Source organism: Lithobates pipiens, unplaced genomic scaffold (genome assembly GCF_037356315.1).
Source record: "Lithobates pipiens isolate NorthernLeopardFrog02 unplaced genomic scaffold, aLitPip1_a1.2 Scaffold_30, whole genome shotgun sequence".
Classification (NCBI taxonomy): Eukaryota; Metazoa; Chordata; class Amphibia; order Anura; family Ranidae; genus Lithobates; species Lithobates pipiens.
In genome coordinates this window covers 85,448,580-85,468,809 of record NW_027507791.1, presented here as the reverse complement: position 1 = coordinate 85,468,809, position 20,230 = coordinate 85,448,580, and the positions used below count along the sequence as shown (strand labels likewise).

Genomic DNA, 20,230 nt, shown 5'->3' with positions numbered 1-20,230 from the left:
CTCTAAAAACAAGTTGTATTTCTGTATTGCTATTTTAAATTTCATCTTTTCTCACTTTTTTGCCTGTCCCAGGATAATAAATGAGGGGAGATCTCTCTAAAATCTGTGTAGAAGTAAAACCTCAACAGTGGCTCTAATCATTCCCCATTCTATCCAAAACTAAAAAACATTTTAACTGATCATAATAAATATAGTATATCAGTCAGGTTTAGGGGTTAGGTTGAAGTTGAAGATTAGGTTGAAAATAAGAGTTATGATTAGGGGTTAAGTTGAAGGTTAGGTTGAAGTTAAGTGTTGTGATTAGGGGTTAAGTTAATGTTAAAGTTCAGGCTGAGATGAAGGGTTAGAGAGAGGTTGCATAGTTGGTAAGGTTGAAAACATTTTCCATATCTCTGTACATCATGTTTGCTAAGAAAAGTTTTTTTTTAATTTATCTTCACTCCCCGCTGACACCTCCAAATGTGGAAGAAAGTTCCAAATCCTTAACGTCCTTAGAGTAAAGGGCAGCACAGTGGTGTAGTGGTTAGCACTTTCACCTAGCAGCAATAGGGTCGCTGTTTCAAATCCTGACCACGACACCATCTGCATGGAGTTTGCATGTTCTCCCTGTGCATGCATGGGTTTCCTCCAGGTACTCCGGTTTCCTCCCACACTCCAAAGACATGCTGGTAGGTTAATTAGACCTTGTCTAAATCCAAAAAAAAATTGGCCTTAATATGTGTATGTGTATGTGTTTGTAAGCATACCAGGACCTTACAGGGTAAAAGGATAACGCAAAGCCGCAAATGGTGGCAAGAAAAAGCACCCTGAGGCAATTCAGTTCACATAGGTAGTGCTATACAAGTCACCCACTTAAAGCGGGATTCCACCCTAAAGTGGAACCTCCACTGATCGGATCCCTCCCCCCCTCCGGTGTCACAATTGACACCTTTCAGGGGGGAGGGGGGTGGAGATACCTGTCAAAGGCAGGTATTTACACCCACTTCTGGGCATAGACTCCTGTGGGAGTCTACGCCATTTCCTGCCCTGCCGCGCTGTCTGCTGGGACACACACGGGTCCCAGTGACAGCGCGGAGATTTCCTATTGCGCGGCGCAACTCGCGCATGCGCAGTAGGGAACCGGGAAGTGAAGCCGATTCGCTTCACTTCCTGATTCCCTCACCTAGAATGGTGGCGGCAGCAGCCGAGGGCCGAGCGATCGATCGGCCTCGGCTGCCGGCATCGCTGGAACCCGGGACAGGTGAGTGTCCATTTATTAAAAGTCAGCAGCTGTAGTATTCATAGCTGCTGGCTTTTAATATTTTTTTTTTTGGTGGAATCCCACTTTAAAGACCCCCTTATACAGTTTAAGATTGAACTGCTTCTTGTCTGACTTAATTTTGGGTGTCTTCTTTAGAGACCTTAGCTTAAATAGTTTCCTCCTAATGCTAGAGTCACCATTTAAAGATCTGTTTTTTGTGATCATATCTCCTCTTCTCCTGGGAGAAAAAGTTTACTGTTTGTAGTTGTTCCACATAACTGAGCCCCCCTATTAGCATTTTTGCCCTTCTCTGGACTCTCTGCAATTCGGGCTCATCATTCCTGAGGATTGCTGACCGGAACCATACCACATACTCACAAATGTGGCCAAATCAGAAAGGTTGAAGGGTTGGTAGCTCAAGTACCAGGTATAACACTAAGATGAGGATGGGCCTGTTTTCCAATTTAAGGGGACTTTGGTGGAGCTCTGAACTATGCTGGAGTAACACATGGAAAAAAAAAACATATGCACCAACAGGTTATGCTGTTACCTCTGTGCTTAAGATCTTAGTTGTATGGTTTATTATTCCATCACATTTGCTTAAAAAAAAAGAAACAGAAAATCCTTGTAAGAATTTGAGCTGTTGAACTTAAGTACACAATTCTTTCTCTTGCAATACCCACCTCCTCCTCTACATCAGCACCTGTGGCAGAAAGAGTTTTTTTTTTATGGTTCAGACCTATTGAGCTTTGTTATAAAGAGTAGGAATGGCTACCTGTAAGTTCTTTTTATTGTCCATTATGAGTACCCTATAAAAAGGAGGTATTTTTGGTATGGTGGTTTCTCCATTACACTGAACCAAACTTATGTGGCCAATTTAAATGCAAACATTGGTTTAGTGGAAGTTTGTTTAATGATTCTTTCTGTATTTTTCAGGCCACTCTAAAGTCTGGTGACCTTGGGGCCACTGCTGGAGAAATAGAACAGCTGATCAAAAAACATGAGGCCTTCGAAAAGCTTCTCTATTCCCAGGATGAAAAGGTAGGTGGTTACTGTATACATTCTATTTCCTAAAAGTAGGGGTAGGAAAATAAGTGCAGAGAGTGCTTGTTTTTATACATGTTTAATTTACTGATTTAAAAAATGCCAGGACCGCCTTTGGTATAAAGCAAATCTGTTGTAAAATTAAAACCCAAACCCTGTCCTAACTGATTGGATTTTCCATACAACTTCCCAGATATTAAAGGGGTGTTTGGTAACACCATAACTAAGCTGATTGGTTTCTGTGCAGAGCTGAGAGTTTTAGCAAATCAACCCTTGTGTGTTTAAGTTGTTGAGAAAAGCTTACCGTTATGTGTAGGGAGAGATTCTTTTTTCATTTTTATTTTGGTTTTGATACATGGCCCCAATGACAGTGCCCAGATTCCAATTGCTTTTGTGCAAAAAGCTTGCTTTTTAGCCCAAGTGGCCAGAATTGAATGAAAATATTCATTCCCCATATATGTCAATGGGATTTGCAACAAAGTTTTGGAACTTATAACAAGTTTTCCTAAAGTGTTGGTCAGCTTAATCCAGGCATATTCACTTATCCATAGTTAGCATGTGATGTAATCAATTTGATTATTGCTTGCAATAATACATCACTATAGAACAACCATTGAAAAGCTATCTTCGGAATCGTCAAAGAATATCTAAAGCCAAGAGTTTAAAAAAATGTTTTGTCCACTTTGGATACAGTAGGAGAGCCCTAAAAACCCTTGTTAGGGGCTACCATCTGTGTCCCAGTTGGTTGATTTCCCTTCACCGTTTGATCTGTAGACATGTCAAGAAATGAAGAGGAATCTGTTCAAAGTAAGGATATTTCCCTCTTTGACAGTTGTCACCAGGTGTTCCCTATGGAAGGTTTCCCCTCTATTCTTGTTTGGCGACAACTCAAATTTTTGGATTCTATATCAGTTTTAGTCCTGGTAACATTGGTCAGACCCTTCCTGGAACTCTGGCCCTCTTCTGCCCCCTCTAACCCTTCCCATAACTCCTGCCCCTCTAGCCCTCCCCAGAACTTTGGCCTTCTCTGGCCCTCCCCAGAACTCTGGCATTCCCTAGACCCCTCTGGCTCTCTCCATAACTCTGGCCCACTTCAGCCTCCTATGGCCCTCTCCAAAACTCCAGCCCCTGCTGGCCCTCCCTGGAATTCTGGCCCTCCTTGAAACTCCAGCCCAGTATGGCCCTTCCCTGGAACTCTGGCCCTCCCGGAACTCTGGCCCCTTCCAGGCCTGGCCTTCCTAGAACTCCAGCCCTTCCCTTAATGCCACCCCCTTCTGGCCTCATCAGACTTTTCCTGGAGCTCTGGGCTTCTTCAGCCCTCCCAGAACTCTGACCCCCTCTGGCCCTCACGGATAAACTGGCCTATCCTGGTCCTCACAGGTACTTTGAGGGACACCTCACAGGCCCCTTCCAGCACTTGACGGATCTTCACCCCCAGCCCTCTCTGGAATGCTTGCTCCCCCGGCCACTCCATCCCCTTGGCTCTCACTGGAACTCTAGTCACCCAGCCCTCTTGGCCCCTCAGTCCTCACCGGATCTCTGCCCCCCAGCCCTCGCCAGAATACCAGCCCCTCAGCCCTTGCCATAACTCCACTCTCCATGCCTTCGCAGAAACTCTGGGAACCTAGCCCCCCAGATCTCACCATAAATCTGGCCCTCGCCAGCCCCTACAAGCCTTTGCCAGAACTCCAGCTCTTTTGACCTTTGCCAGAACAGGTTCCCAGCACTTACCTTCCCCCTCGTCAAACCTCCAGCCGCTCTTGGCCCTCGCCTGAACTGCAGCCCCTCTTGACCTGCACCGGAACTCTGACCCCTTTCTGCCCTCACCAGAAATCTAGTCCTCATCGCAACTGGGGCACCTCCCAGACTTTGCTGGAATTCTGGCTGCCTGGCCCTTGCAGAACTCTGGCCTCCCTGCCCTCACCGGAAACTCTGAACCCCTAGCCCTCGCCAGACCTCTGGCCCCTTTCTGCCTTTGTCGGAAATCTGGCTCTCGTCGGAACTGAAGCACCTTCCAGCCTTTGCTGGAACTCTGCCCCCCCGGCCCTCACAGAACTGTGGCCCCCCCTGCCCTCATTGGAACTGCAGTGCTCATCTAAATAAATTTTAACCTCCCAACCTTCGCCAGAACTCAGGCCCACCCAGTCTCACCTACCCCTCGCCTGAACTTCAGCCCCCCTGGCCCTCACCAGAAATCCGGCCACCCTGACCCTGGCTCTGGCCCCTGGCCTCTTTTTGGCCCTCGTCTGAACTGCTGACCCTCTCTACCCTTGTCGGAATTCTGCCCCCCTTGCCCCTCACCAGAACATCGGCCCCTTTCTGACTTCACCAGAAATCCAGCCCTCAATGGAACTGAGCCACCTCCCAGCCCTCGGCCCCCTTGGCCCTTACCAACTCTGATTTCCCTGGCCTTTGTTGGAACTCCAGCCCTCATTGAAACTCAAGCACCTTCCAGCCCTTGCTGGAATTCTTTCCCCCCCAGTTCTTGACGGACCTAAGTCCCCCCGCTCTCACCAGAACTTTGGCCCACCTGGCCCTTGCTAGAACTCTGTCCCTGGATCTGTGGCTGCCACTTGCTCACTTTGACCCTCCCCAGAACTCTGCCCTTCTCTGGCCCTCCCTGGAACTCCAGGCCTTTCTGGCCCACTCTGGCCTTCCCCTGGACACTGGCTCCCTCAGGTCCCCGCCAGAACTCTGGCCTCCTCTGGCCCTCTGTGGCCCCCTCTGGCCCTCTCCGGAACTCCGGCCTCCTCTGTCCCACTATGGCCTTCCCTGTAACTCCAGCCCACACCAGAACTCTGGAACCCTATTATCCCCTTTGGCCTTTTCTTGCGCCTTTTCGTCCTACTCAGGAATCTGGACCCCTTTGGCCCTTCCCAGAGCTTTTACTCCCCCTGGCCTCTTTCGACCCCCCTCTGGCCCTCTCTGGAACTCCAGCCCCCTATGGCCCACCCTGGCCCTCCTTGGAACTCCAGCAACCTCTGGCCCATCCTTGAACTCTGGCCCACTCTGGCTCCCTCTAACACTCCCCAGAACTCTGGCACCTTCCAGTCCTCCCTAGACTCTGACCCCATCAAGACAAATTAAAAAAATGAATCTCTCTAGCAGTGACAACAATAAAAATCTGAAAGAGGTTCTAAACATTCTCTATTCCACCTTAAACTCAAAATAAGTGGCTTCAAGTACACTTTAAGAATTCTAAGTATGGGAAATTACAACCTTCTTTTTTTTAATTATTGGGATGGCCTGCTAACTTGGAACAGCTTGGTCCACTTTTACTATTCTGTATGGCATTTGCTTATACACATACATATGTTCTTTAGGATAATCCAGTTATATATTATTGCTGGCTATTGTAGGTGGCATTGCTGCAAGAACAAGCAGACAGAATTCAAGAAGTGAGTAGAAAAGAGGACGGAAGACAGGTGCAGGACAAACTGAAATCTGTCATAGATCGGAGGGACAAGGTGAAGCAACTTAGCAAGGTCCGTCGGGAAGAGTTGCAGATCGCATTCCTGCTTGCTACCTTCTACCAGAACTTCACAGAGGTAATACAGCATGTGACATTCAAGAATAACTTCACTTCTTTCTAAGTTTAAATAGCTTATAGTAATCTATTTGTATTAATGCCTTCAACTTGCAGGCACAGTACTGGATTAATGAACGCATGCAGAAGTTGGATGACGAAGCCTACCAGGGGTCTCAGGACCTGCAAAGTAAACTGAAACTGCTGCAAAAACATCAGGTGTTTGAGGCTGAGATCCTGGCTCATGAAACAAATATTCAGACTGTTATTCAGGTAATGAACTACCAAAGTTTTTTCTGCAGTGATAGCAGTGTCAGCCTATCAGTGGTGACGGTGACAGAATTCCACCAAGAGATTGGAGAGGAAAGCTGTCTTGTGCACTTATGTAGGGATTGTAACAGGCCAATATTTTGCATCCCAGCCTTTCCCCCTTATTGCCTTTAGAATTGGTAAATTGCCAGGAAGAGGAGGTCCTTAGTAGCAAACTCTGTTAATAAATCTTTGCAAGTGGAGTATAAGGGTTTTCTCTGCAGTGCTATAGCAGACGGGAGTCATAGTACAGCCCACGTATCTGTTACTAATAAGTGAAGCAACTCATTTTATTTTTCTTCCTGCACCATTCTGGATTCTGTGTTTTGACTACAATGTTACAAATGCAGAATTTGCATTACGAAGATAAAAATTAACATTGCCACTCTTATTGTGACAAACAGAATTCATAAAGCACATATTGTGTCTTGATATATGAAAAGTGAAAAAATATATAGATAATAGTCCCAAATAAGTCCAGATTCAATAACAAGTGTGATGAGAAAAGTATTTTCAACACCAAAAGTGTACCTCTACCTTAAATATAAAGGACTCTTAACAAAACAAATGAACCCTTTACGTACAGAGTCACGTGAGCTTTTTAAGTTAATACATTATCTGTAAAAGGACATGAAACTGCCTCCAAATCTCCATACATAGTTACCATGGCATCACACCCATGGACAAAAGTCAACTGTGATATGAAATAAAAACTGGGAAGGCTCACATAGCGTAAAACCGTAAAAATACTTTTTAAAAAAAAGAAGGAAACTAGCCACTAGCACTCATTAAAATAAGCTAGCGCTTAGTAATAAAATACCGGTCACAGAATAAATTTATTTCATGTCACGGTTGACTACCTTTTGTCGATGGATGTCCAACCCTGTATGCAGATTTGGAGGTTGTTTCAGGTCCTTCACAGATGATGTATTAATCAACAAGCTCACGTGAGTCTTTGTACGTAAAGGGTCCTCTTATTTTGTTAAGAGTCCTTTATACTTAAGGTGGAGGTACACTTTGATGTTGGAAATATTTGGACAGAAAATACTTTCCTTATCATACTTTTTATTGAATCTGGACTTATTTGGGACTAATATATATATTTTTCTTTTCACTTTCCATATATCAAGACATGATATTTGCTTTATGGTTTCTATTCACTTTCCATATATCAAGACATGATATTTGCTTTATGGTTTCTATTTGTCAAAATAAGCACGGCAATGTGAATTTATATCTTTGTACAACAACATGTTTTTGCCAGCTGCTATTATTTGATCTGTCACTGCGATTTCTGTTTGTTTAGAATGCATTTGCATTACTGTATGTATATGTTTTTCTAGTTGATTCAGTATTTTCCCTTCATGACACACATCATTTGGACTCTTTGTTGTATGAGGGTTTGATAGAATAAATTCTTGTAAAGGCAGGTTGTTCTTTGGGCATTGTGATCTATTACAATGATGCTATGTACTAAATCTGGAGGAAGAAATTGTCCACTATTCCTCGTTAATAGATTTTCAGTTAAGTAACAGGAAAATGACAGCTGCCATCTGGTTGGTTACTGTAACAAATGTCTTAATTTCCATGCCTTGAAGGTTTCAGGCCCTGTGACCACTTATTTCCGGCAGTTTGGGATACTTTCGGTTGAGGTGGTGGCCAGAGGGTTTCAGACTGGCAGTAACAGATGGAAGCACAATTAATGCCTCTGAAAACTTAGGCCCCATAATTCTGAAAATGGCTATGTTTAACTTGCTTTGTGACTTACATCATTGTTGTTTATGTACAGACAGGGAACTCACTGCTGACTTCTCAACACCCAAAGTATTCTGATATACATAGAAAAAGTCGTGTGCTCCAGGATGAATGGGAAAAACTGAAGAAAGCAGTTGCTGCTCGTGGCAAAATGCTGGAAGACAAGAGGGACCTGTTAGAGTTCCTACAGAAGGTGGACCAGGTGGAGGCCTGGATCCGAGAGAAGGTGAGCTTGTTAGTGTTCTTCCACAGTGTTACTACATGTATCTTACTCTGATTTTCTGTGTCTGACTTCCTAATTTGTATATTCCGTATACTGTATATACATATAGTGTACGTTGACTGGTGGTAATTTACTTTTCAGGAGGTGATGATTAATGTTGGAGATCTTGGAGAAGACTATGAACACTGTCTGCAGCTTACAAGGAAATTGAATGAATTTCGTGGAGCTGGATCTGGGGTATTAAAGAATTGTTTTTCTGTTTCTTCTTTTTCATCTTTTTTTACCCCCCCCCCCCCCAATCTAACTGGGCTTTTCTTGACTTTGTAACAACTCGTTTGACCAACTCTTACTGGCTGAGCAGACAGTCAAAGTACACAAACACATTAAGTAATATTAACATTAAAATAAAATAAAAAAGAGGTAACACTTACCTGCTCTATGCAAGGGTATTGCACAGAAATGTCACTTTCATCCTCTGTTGGCTATTGTTGGCAAGACAAAAAGTTAGGGAAAATCCAAAATTTTCAGTTGGCACCAGAACAATTCATGACTAAAAATCTTCCAACATGAACACATTATAGAAGTTTTCTGACACTTTTCGGGACAAGAAGTGAAGTGAAATCTTCCCAATGGGGCCAAAAAAAGTGACAATGTTTAACTCTTTACTATATCCAGAGCTAAACAAGAAAACTAAAAGTTTTCACTGTAAATGCACTTCAAAGTGATGAATTTAAATGAACTAAGTGTAGAGATATTTTCCAGCAAGGTGAGTACCAAAAAGACAAAGAAGGGGGGTGAGATTGCGCTATGGGCTGTTAAAGAGCTGGTATATATGGGTATGAGAAGCCTCTACTAAATAATTCCACCCCAAAGAGAAGGGGAGGGGGTATTATGTCAATGAAGGCAATGGAAGTAGATGTGGCGCTATACCTATGAAATTCCCAGGATGGTATAATTAATATCGGCAAATAATATAAAAAAGGAACATGATAATGTGAAAAATAATTTGAAAATTAATAAATAAATGAAAATTATGAATAAATAAATAAGTGAATAAATAAATAAATATATATGTGTGTATATGTGCTATCTTAATACGTGTAAAATTAATTAATTAAATTTCTTCCTAATACATCTAAAATATGCATACAATAAATAATATCATATTCATAATCCATAAAATATACCATAAACCATTTCCTTAAAATAAATGTGATAGTAAACAATAAAAAGTGATAATCCGAACCCTGCTCGGGGTTAAATAATAACTGTGATAAAGAAAAAAAGGTATTCAAAAAAAGTGCAGTATAATGTGTTAAGAAATGGATCCAGCTAAGGATTAGCCAATTAGTCCAAACGGTGCAAGGAAAATAGAAAGTTTCCACTTGAAAAAGAGAATATCCACTTCAAAGTAAAGAGAGATTCCCCAACATGTGTATCCAAAAAAAAGGAGTTCTTATTGCCCTCACCAGATCCACTGCTCCCCTTGGGGGTAATCTCGCTGCCACAGTGTGAGCCCCTGTGTCGCTGTGGGGTGTTCCTCTGGGGGTTCCTTTAAGTGGTCCGTTGGGGATACCTCTGGCAATGTATTAATAAAAGAGAAGGGCGTCCATAGTGTAAAACCGTCTTGAAACTCACTTTATTATATAAAAGATTCTGCTCACATTTATACAATGTATCACTCGTATATTCAAAACAAAGCCGCCAGCCCATGGGGCGTGGCCAATAGACGCATTCTCTCCGGCTTAGAACGCTACGGCGGATGATGGCTTTGTTTTGAATATACGAGTGATACATTGTATAAATGTGAGTAGAATCTTTTATATAATAAAGTGAGTTTCAAGACGGTTTTACACTATGGATGCCCTTCTCTTTTATTAATACATTGCCAGAGGTATCCCCAACGGACCACTTAAAGGAACCCCCAGAGGAAAACCACACAGCGACACAGGGGCTCACACTGTGGCAGCGAGATTACCCCCAAGGGGGGCAGTGGATCTGGTGTGGGCAATAAGAACTCCTTTTTTGGATACACATGTTGGGGAATCTCTCTTTACTTTGAAGTGGATATTCTCTTTTTCAAGTGGAAACTTTCTATTTTCCTTGCACCGTTTGGACTAATTGGCTAATCCTTAGCTGGACTCATTTCTTAACACATTATACATTGAATACCTTTTTTTCTTTATCACAGTTATTATTTAACCCCGAGCGGGGTTCGGATTATCACTTTTTTTTGTTTACTATCACGTTTATTTTAAGGAAATGGTTTATGGTATATTTTATGGATTATGAATATGATATTATTTATTGTATGCATATTTTAGATGTATTAGGAATTCAAAAAACAAAACGAGTGTGGGACTTTAAATGAGGCAGGCTCCAAAAACCAATATAAGAGTAGGAGTTTTATTATCAATTATACACAAGTATCAGGGAAAATTGCTATATGACCAGAAAGTATTCAATACATATACAGGCATAATATCCAAGTAAACATGATATGGAGCGTTGATAATCATAACAAGGAAAAAGAAGAAATTTCCAAAAAAGTAATGCAGTAATAATGTACAATAGAATTCATAAAAATATTGTAAACAATTATGGAAATGTGAGGGGTTACATCCTCAAATGCGTGACGCGTTTCGTCGGTTGACCGACTCATCAGGAGCGAATATACAATGTCTGTAAATAATAAATAATAACAGAAATTCTACATTAAAAAGCCTAAATAATAAGAAATATTGTAAATAAATACATTTTGTATAAAAAAGAAATAGTCAAATCCACAGAACTTACATCCCGTTGGAATGCAGAGCATAAGCTGTCCCGTTGTGCATGGGTCGCCACATCAAGCCTCCCCCGGGAGCTGTGGCGCAAAGAGCCCGCCCAAAGCACCCGGCCGACAAGAAGGAGCCCCCAGCCAGCAGGTAAATAAAGTAATTGGAGTATTATGCCAATAGCGGCAGGTAGAATCTGTAAAATAGGTAAGGGATATTGTTTATGTGATGAACCTGGTAGCACTGCCAAATACCAAAGAAATAAAATGCCTAGAGAAAGAAAGTGAAAAGAATGAAGCGCCAGTGCACAGGTAGAACCAATCAAAAAGCCACCTAGAAAATGTGCACAGAGGTTGCAAAGGAGTAAAACAATAAAAAGTGAGGAAGGTGTGTGAACAGACAAAAAAATAAGAGATAAAGAAGTGACCATATACACTAATGTTAAGTGATGACCATAAAAGATCAGCATGAATATAATTAAATTGAAACATAAGTGAGAAAAGGGAGTATGTGAAGAAACCATGATGTGTATAAGTACCCCTAAATAACGGGAAACAGATCAGTACGTGATAAAGAACAGGCAGGGCAGACCGGTCATCTAGTCAGCTGTGCATGGGGATGTCCAAACCGGCCAGCCAAATAGGGCGGACGTGCGCCAACGTCACGCAAGCGTGATGACGAGCGGGAGCCATCCGGCCGCCAAATGGCGCCAAAACTGCACTCCCGCCAAACATCAGCTAGTTGAACAATGCCATGGTAACCAAACGGCGCTCACTAAGGACGTCACTGGTGTGGCATGAGCGTGGCGTCGATACGCACAAGGCTGATATGCCCCCATGTCACCTGGTCAAACCAATGGGGGGCAGGGGGCGGCGCCTAGCACGAATCGCAACACCCGGGAAAAAGAGGACAGGGAGCAGCCCAAACACAGCAGGCACAACGAACAGCATCCCCCAGGGGCAAAAGAACTGCGGAACATAAATACATGGAAATTGGATCATCCATAGTAAAAAATATATAAATAAATTATATACATACATATATATGTATACATACACATGTATACACATTGCAATTGTGCATAATCAATAAATGCCATCTACAGGGTAGGGGTCATTTATTAGGGTATTAGGAAGAAATTTAATTAATTAATTTTACACGTATTAAGATAGCACATATACACACATATATATTTATTTATTTATTCACTTATTTATTTATTCATAATTTTCATTTATTTATTAATTTTCAAATTATTTTTCACATTATCATGTTCCTTTTTTATATTATTAATTATACCATCCTGGGAATTTCATAGGTATAGCGCCACATCTACTTCCATTGCCTTCAGTACCAAAAAGCATCAAGTCCTCAGGTCCCTGTTTTTTTTTTTTATATTAAAACACAAGTTTTAGTTTGGTCCCCTCTACTAACTGGCAGGCATGAGTGCTGTGAGATGTCGCCCCTCCCACATGCACTTCAAATGTTAAATATCAGTTGATGAAGTTGCTTGTAATTTCCTTGGAATGTTTTCCAATAATTAGGCACATGCCTTTGTGCCATGCAAATGACAATAATATATTTCTAATAATAAATATTTTAAATATTTCATATTTATAAATATATTAAATATAATTTTCATTGATGCCCATTGGTGTGATCCTAGGTCCTTGGTCCTATGTATTTATTATAAATAATACCTAGTTATTTCTAGATAAACTTACCATAGCATTATCACTGATTGGGAACTACTGTGTGTGTTTTGTATTTATACTTCTGTCTTTTCTGTAGCAAGAGACAGTGGATGATGCCCACATAAAAGCTATTAATGCTTTGGCCACCAAGCTGGAGAGACAGAACCAGGAAGAAGTGAAGACTATATCTCAGAGGAAGAAACAGCTGAATGATAAGTATGTGATCTGTCCTCCTATCATGGACATATCATCATCAAATTACATTATTAAGGGGTGAAACCTGCTTACTAAACTTTTGGCAGTACTTATACAGTATAATACACAAGATCTGGGCTTATCGGCTCCTGTACATTACAAATAATACTTATTTATCACATTGTTTTAAAGGGTTTGTTCGACTCTACTAAAAAAAAATTCCTATGCAGGTAAGGGGTACCTGTAGATATAAATGAACTGTGCAGCTTTGAATAAAGTTGGATAATGCCCTTGCCATAGGTGTAGGCCTTTTTTTATATCTCTGGAAACCCGATTGAATGGCATCATCCCATCTTGTCTTGCTGCTAGAACATTGCTAAGACACTCCTAGCTGTTACTGTTCACCCCATCATCACAGGAGTGAGCTCTCAAACCCTTGCATATGTGCAGTCCACTATCTTCTCTGTCTCAGCATCACTGAGCTCAGTGCTACTGTCACAGGGGAGAGAGAGCGAGCACATGCAAGAGGGTTTGAATTGGCTAGGAGTGTCTTAGCAACATCCTAGCAACAATGCAGGACAGAATGATGCCATCTAGGAGTTTTATGCCTATGCTTCCGGAAGTACATAAATGCCCTACACCTATAGCAGTGGCATTATTTAACTTTGGTCAAAGCTGCATAGCTTGTTTTTATCTACAGTTGTCCCTTACCTGCATAGGCAGTTTTTTGGTAAAGATGAACTTACCCTTCAAGGAAATATGGTCTGTTTTCTATTGCACATCAGTTATATTTCAAGAGAACTGATCAAAGGATTTATGCAAAAATCTGAATTTATTCTTACATTATTAGTACTATGTAGTCTAATTCATTAAAAGAGTGTCTGCTGTCAGATGTCACCTGATAGTTTGCTGCCCTATTAACATCTGACATTAGACTTTATAATAGAGTCACTTCCTGCTTACAATCTGTTTATTATTGTGGATCAGCATGATACCCTGTGCTAAGGATATGTCAATAGATGTCCAATAGCAAAACCAGTTATGTGACCACACTGTAAATTAGAGCTGCCTATTCAGATTCAGCATTAAGGAATCAATCAGTATGGCTCTTGATCATGTGATCACAGTGACAGTCGATCCTAGTGATCACATGGAACACATTGTGACAAAAGTAGTGGCTGCAGTTGTTAAAGTGATATACAGACTAAAAAAACACTGTATAAAAAAAGTTTTCTTTTTAATTATAAGATGGTAAGTATAAATTGCATTTTTTTCAAATGTTTGTTTGTGTATGATAAAATAATCTAAGTAGTTTGTTTACTGAATCAATGCATCAAATAAAAGCTTTGTATACATTTCTAGGCTGTTAAAATATGACTTAAACTGGCTTTGTTGTGATCTCTGAGGATCTTTCACAGAACAAGTGTTATAGATTAGTAGCAAAGCTAATCTGCAATATGTAGCAAAATTTGTTTTTCCTACCTTTACAGCCTGCTTTATTCCAAGACTGGGAGATAGGAGTATTGCTGGATTTCACATGCTAGTTGACATAGCACATATACACCCAGTGCCCTCCTAGCCTGTCACTCAAACACACTATTTAGCTGTGCTTTGATCAATACCTGTTGCCTGAGTCATTTCCTATCCCAACATGTGTTTGTTCCTGCGTTCCTGTTTCTCTGGTCCCCCTGACTGGTCCCCCACGACACTTTACAGTGGGCCTCCTACAACCCATACCCAATAAAGAGAGGCCCTGGACCCACCTGTCTATGGATTTCATAATGGAGTTACCCAACTCCCATGGCAACACAGTTATCCTTATGGTGGTTGACCGGTTCTCGAAAATGTCCCTTTGTATTCCACTTAAGAAGTTGCCCACTTCTAGGGAACTGGCTTCCATTTTTCCTCAGGAGATCTTTCGCTTACATGGGCTACACAAGGTGATTGTCTTGGACAGGGGTAGCCAGTTTGTGTCCCGGTTCTGGCGAGCCTTTTGTGCACAGTTGGGAATTCAGCTTGCTTTCTCTTCTGTGTATCTCAGTCTAATGGGGCCGCAGAACAAGCTAATCAGTCCTTGAAGCAATTCCTACGTTGCTATATTTCTGACCATCATAACAACTGGTCAGACCTCTTAGCGTAGGCGTAGTTTGCTCAAAATAGTGCCTTGAATTCTTCTTCCCGGTTGTCCCCGTTTATGGCGAACTATGGTTTCCAACCTTCCATGTTGCCTGTCTTGTTTGTTCTGCAGAGTATTCCTGCATTAGAGGAGCATCTCCGTGTTCTTCGTTCCATTTGGGCACAAGTCCAGGAGGCTTTGCGACATGCTAATGATAGTTACAGACTCCATGCTGACCGCAGACGCCTGCCTGCGCCTTCCTACCAGGTTGGGGACAGGGTCTGGCTGTCATCTCGCAAACCTCGTGTTCCCTCTCTGAAGTTCGCACTTCAGTTTATTGGCCCTTTTTGTATTATTCACAAGATTAATCCAGTGATTAACGCATTAGACCTTCCTTCTAATATGCGTATCTCGAATATATTTAATGTCTCCTTATTAAAACCTTTGGTCTGCAACCGCTTTACCACCTTGGTGCATCGCCCCCACACTGTACAGGTTGAGAACCATGAGGAGTATGAAGTACAGTCCATTGTTGACTCCCGTAGGTTCCGTGGGCACATACAGTTCCTGGTGCATTGGAAAGGGTACAGTCCAGAGGAACGCTCTTGGGTCTCATCCTCGGATGTACATGTCCTCCTCTGTGATTTCCATAGACATTTTCCCCTCAAGCCTGGTGGTCCTCTGAGGGGGAGTGGTCGTTGAGGAGGGGGTACTGTCAGGGCTTCCTTCTCAAAACTGGCCGCTCAACTGTCGGCTAATTGCCAGCTCCCTTTTCTCCACAGTGACTCACCTGTTGAGGATATCCTGCTTGTCAGTCCTGCCTACTTAAGCTGTCCAACCCACTGGATCTCTACCTTCGCCCTGGCCACATCTCTAGAGACACTCGCCTGTGTTCCCGTTAAAGACTTGCTTGGCTGTCATTCCTTCTGGCTCCAGATCCTGTTTACCTTTTTATTATTATGATTAAACAAGTGTGATTTAACTGTACTTCTATCTCAGTCTGATTCATGGTTTCTGACACTCCCCTGCTTGTATATGTAGTGCTCTTCATGTCTTTCATGGTTTTATATGAATAAAGGCGTTTTTGGATCTCAGCTTGGTGTGCAGCCATCCAGACTCTTCTTTTCCTAATTGCCACAGCTGTGACTGGACGAGCACACTGCATGGAGGAGAGCATGCCGCTCGAGCCGGCTCACCCTTTTGAGCTGCGTATATCTTTGTATTTTCTGCTAATCGACGCATACTGACTCTGCTCAATTCAGCCAGGACATCTTGTCAATGATTGCAAAATCAAATCAATGATTGCAAAAGCATTAAGGGAGAAATAAGCAGCTACTGGGCTCTGTTATTTGTCATTGTTAGGGCTCATTCACACTAGCAGTTGAAGAGCCGTGCTTTTACTGTCTCCCAACCACTCCCCGTTTGGCTGCAGAGACAACGACTGGGGGTGTACCCATGCTGCAGGCACGATGCCTTGCTTCAGCGCCACAGCAGCATTTACACCCCCTGTTGCTTTTTGCAGGCATAGCAGCAACCAAACATGACCCATTCCAGTGAGTGGGGCCATTCTGCAAGTACCCCACAACCACATGCAATGCATGTGGTTGCAGCATGCTGGTGTGGGGTTCAAGGGGTTAAAGCAGGCAGTGAGGAGGTGATAACACTGCTGAGTTTGGATCACTCTTTAGAAAGCAAAGAAAATGCGATTTGAGCCCTTAAGCATATTTAGGAGCTGGAAGAAAGCATGTGAGGTCAAATAGTTGACAAGGCAGTAATGGTCAGACTTGATGTTTGCTAAAATGATTGTTCGTCTGAAAGGATTTCTTTAATATAACAAAACTAGGGTTCCACTTTAAGCCATGTAGTGTATCTCCTTGGGTATAACGTGACTGGGTTCTAAATCCTAATAGTAAGTCTTTAGTATGCTGACTTTTACATGGCTGTATTTTGCCTGTTAGTGTGATGTCGTAAAAATGCATCGTTTGCCCTGGCTTTTATACCAGAGCAGTTTCTGAAAGTGAGATTTGTTTTAAACATATGTATGATGGTATAACTTGGATACTTTGTTTTTCTTTAGGTGGAATAGTTTCCACGGTGACCTAAATAAATATCGCAAGGCATTAGAAGGAGCCCTGGAGATTCACGCCTTGATCCGTGAAATTGATGACATTAACGAAAGAATGAGTGAAAAGGTACAGGGGGAAAGTATGACAAGTGGGATTACAGAGTCGGGAAAACTTTACATGGAGAGTCAAAGAGATATTGTGCTGCTACCACACAATGCAATGCTTCTAAAGTGTGAAGTCTAATTACCTATACAGTTGTCAAAACATTTTATCCTGGGAAATCATTTCAGTTATTTCAGGCATGCTTCGTTTAAATGGGGGGTGAGGACATTCTCTGTATTGTGGCCATGTTTGAACACAAAACTGCTATTCAGTCAGGTCATTCAGGACCTGGTAGGAAAACATGGGCTTGCCGCTAAAAGTCTGTATAATAGATATAAAGCCAAAGTTTTCTTGTTTAAAAAAAAGATATAAAGCCAAAGTGATGTGATTCTTATAGCCGGTATTGTTTTTTCCATTCTAGCTTATGCTATAAAGTTGGAATCTTGTTGTTATAAGCAACACAAATATAATTATTTTTTCCATTTATATAGATCAGCCTTCAAATGTTACATCTGCACATTTTAGGTGCAATGTGGGTTCACATTATTGAATGTGCTGCTGGACACATCTTTGATGTAGTTTTCGGAAAAATGTGCATTAAAGGAATAGTTCACCTTTACCACAAAACTGTCTATGCAGATAAGGGGCATCTGTAGATAAAAACAAACTTGGCATCTCTGGGAAGTTTTCAGCCAGGATTTTTCAGCAAAGCAATAATGTTTTATTGAAGACAGTGAAATACAGCGACTAGAAATCCAACACGTTTTTGCTGTTCATGGCTTAATCATGGCCATGATTAAGGCCTGAGTGGCTGGAACACATTGGCTTTCCATTTGCAGTATTTTACTGTCTTTAATTAAAAATAACCATTTTGCTGATTCATACCGATGTGCCAGTGCTTTTATGTGAATTGTGCTGCAGTGGGGTTTCAGAGCCTGCAGAGCCAAGGCACTGGGTTTTGGAGCCTTCTTTGGATTGCAGTGGAGACAGGGCCGGTGCTACCACTAGGCAAACTAGGTAGCTGCCTAGGGGCGCCCAGCCACTGGTTTCCCTCCGCGTCTGCATGCTCTGCAGGCTACAGCATGTAACTAGCTCAGTCTTAGGCAGCTGCTCCATCTGGCAGGTAGTGTAATTAGAGGCCCAGCGCAGCATTGGAGCCAGCGCTGGAGCAAGCAGAGCTGTTGCTTCCAGTGTAGTGCCGCCTCCTGTCACATGGGCAGAGCAAAGGAGGTGGGGTCAGGGGTGGAGCCAATGGGGCGGTAAAATGAAGTTTCGCCTAGGGTGTCAAAAATCCTTGCATCAGCCCTGAGTGGAGATTGCAGCGATATCCCAGTTGGTTCCACGTGATTGACCTACACCTATAGCAAGGGCATTATTTAACCTTTTGTCAAAGCTGCCCAGTTTTTTTTTTTTATGTACAGATGTCCCTTACGTACCTTTTTTGTAAAGGTAAACTATGCCACATTACAACCAAAAACGTAAATGTGTTTTATTGGGATTTTATGTGATAGATCACCAAATAAATCAAAAGACAAAATAAATAAAAATTATCTGAGAACTTGTTCTGGGTCAGGGAAAAATTATCAAAGCCAAAGCATTTACATGAAAGCCAGGGATCTAACATTCTCAAAAGAGAGGGCAATAATGGCAGACCCCATACTGTTCTCATGACAGAGTCACTTTATGAAACATTAGGCAGTTCATTTACTTATAGATCTGCCATGTAAAATGTGGCATTATCCAAAGGCCCTTGTTTGCATATGTTTCCAAAGGAACATTGCCTGAAAGTCTCCTAATTAGTACTATAAACAGTATTTTCTTTGAGAAAAGAAAGTCATTATGTATAATTTCAGGGTTGAAAACTTTGTAGTGGTAAGAATACTGCTCCCCCGTGACTTATGCTGCACATCTGTGTCATGCCATTAGCATGACCCACCATTACAGCCACCTGCAGGTCTAGCAGTACACCCTTCTGTTTAGTCTGCTCTCAGTTTACTATGTTATAGATTGCATACCTCTATGTCAGAAGCATCATTATAACGCTGTGTATTTTTTTATAACATATGTTTTCTTAGTTATTTTTTTTTAAATCTCTCTTAAGTATGGGTCTTTGGTTTATGCAAAAATGGTATGTAATGATGGAAACTATTGCAAGTAAATAAAATCATAATTAATACTTTTTGAAACATCTGTAATTCTGCACATACTGATAGCCTATGTTTATATGTTTTGTATTATTTGAAAACTTTTCAATAAAAAATAAAAAAAAACTTTAAAGGCACATATTGAAAGATAAGTAAGTCAGCAACACAAATTGCTAGAATTGTGACTATAGTCCGACATTGCCAATTATTTTCCAATTGCATTCTAAATGTAAGGATGAACTGGTGGAGGAAATTGGTATTGCTGAACCAAATTGTATAGGAAGCAAGCTATACACTTCAGATAATTTAATGACAAGATTAAGTGGGTATGTTTCATATATAACAAGCAGGGCTCTCTGATTCCTACTGTATTAAAGTGTATTGTATTTGTGCTGCTGTATACAGGCATACCCCACTTTTAAGTACACAATGGGGTTTATTTACTAAAGCTGGAAAGTGCAAAATCAGGCTCCTTTCTGCATAGAAACCAATGAGCTTCTAACCCCAGATTGTTCAATTAAGCTTTGGTAATAAAACCTGGAAGCTCATTGGTTTCTATGCAGAAGCGAGCCTGATTTTGCACTTTCCAGCTTTAGTAAATAAACCCCATTGTGTACTTAAAAGTGGGGTATGCCTGTACCCTCAAGTTGTATAGCGCTGCGTGAACTGTCGGTGCTATATAAATCCTGTATAATAATAATTATAACAGAACTAATGTGAGCAATAAGCAAAGTGGACAACTGGGATAACTTCATCAGGGCAAGTATATTTTACCCAGTGATAGACCCCATCACTTTTACTACCATACAAAAATAATAGTTTTGGGTGGGTGTTTTGGGTCTTCCATAATTACTGAACATTCCACCATGTACCTAAAGCATTTGAAGGATTTGTCCTACTAATGCAATGCAGTTTTTGTTAACGTGTATGTAAAGGCAAAACTTTTATTTTCTGGATACAGCAGGGAAGGGTTAGATCCCCTGTCAAGTTTTTATTGTTGTCTGTAGTCGTACTTGGGATATTCAACCCCTCTAATTAT

General features: G+C 41.6%; 1 protein-coding gene across 3 annotated transcripts in view; it reads left to right on the top strand.

The window, feature by feature from the left end:
- The window catches only part of SPTBN5 (spectrin beta, non-erythrocytic 5), a 404,631-nt gene that overhangs the window by 280,258 nt on the left and 104,143 nt on the right, over positions 1 to 20,230 (top strand). For all 3 annotated transcript variants that reach the window (XM_077464540.1, XM_077464541.1, XM_077464539.1), the window contains exons 35-41: positions 2,177 to 2,281; positions 5,644 to 5,832; positions 5,928 to 6,083; positions 7,909 to 8,100; positions 8,239 to 8,334; positions 12,666 to 12,784; positions 16,957 to 17,071. In XM_077464540.1, coding sequence (XP_077320666.1) covers positions 2,177 to 2,281; positions 5,644 to 5,832; positions 5,928 to 6,083; positions 7,909 to 8,100; positions 8,239 to 8,334; positions 12,666 to 12,784; positions 16,957 to 17,071 — 972 coding nt within the window. The remainder of the gene's footprint in view (positions 1 to 2,176; positions 2,282 to 5,643; positions 5,833 to 5,927; positions 6,084 to 7,908; positions 8,101 to 8,238; positions 8,335 to 12,665; positions 12,785 to 16,956; positions 17,072 to 20,230) is intronic.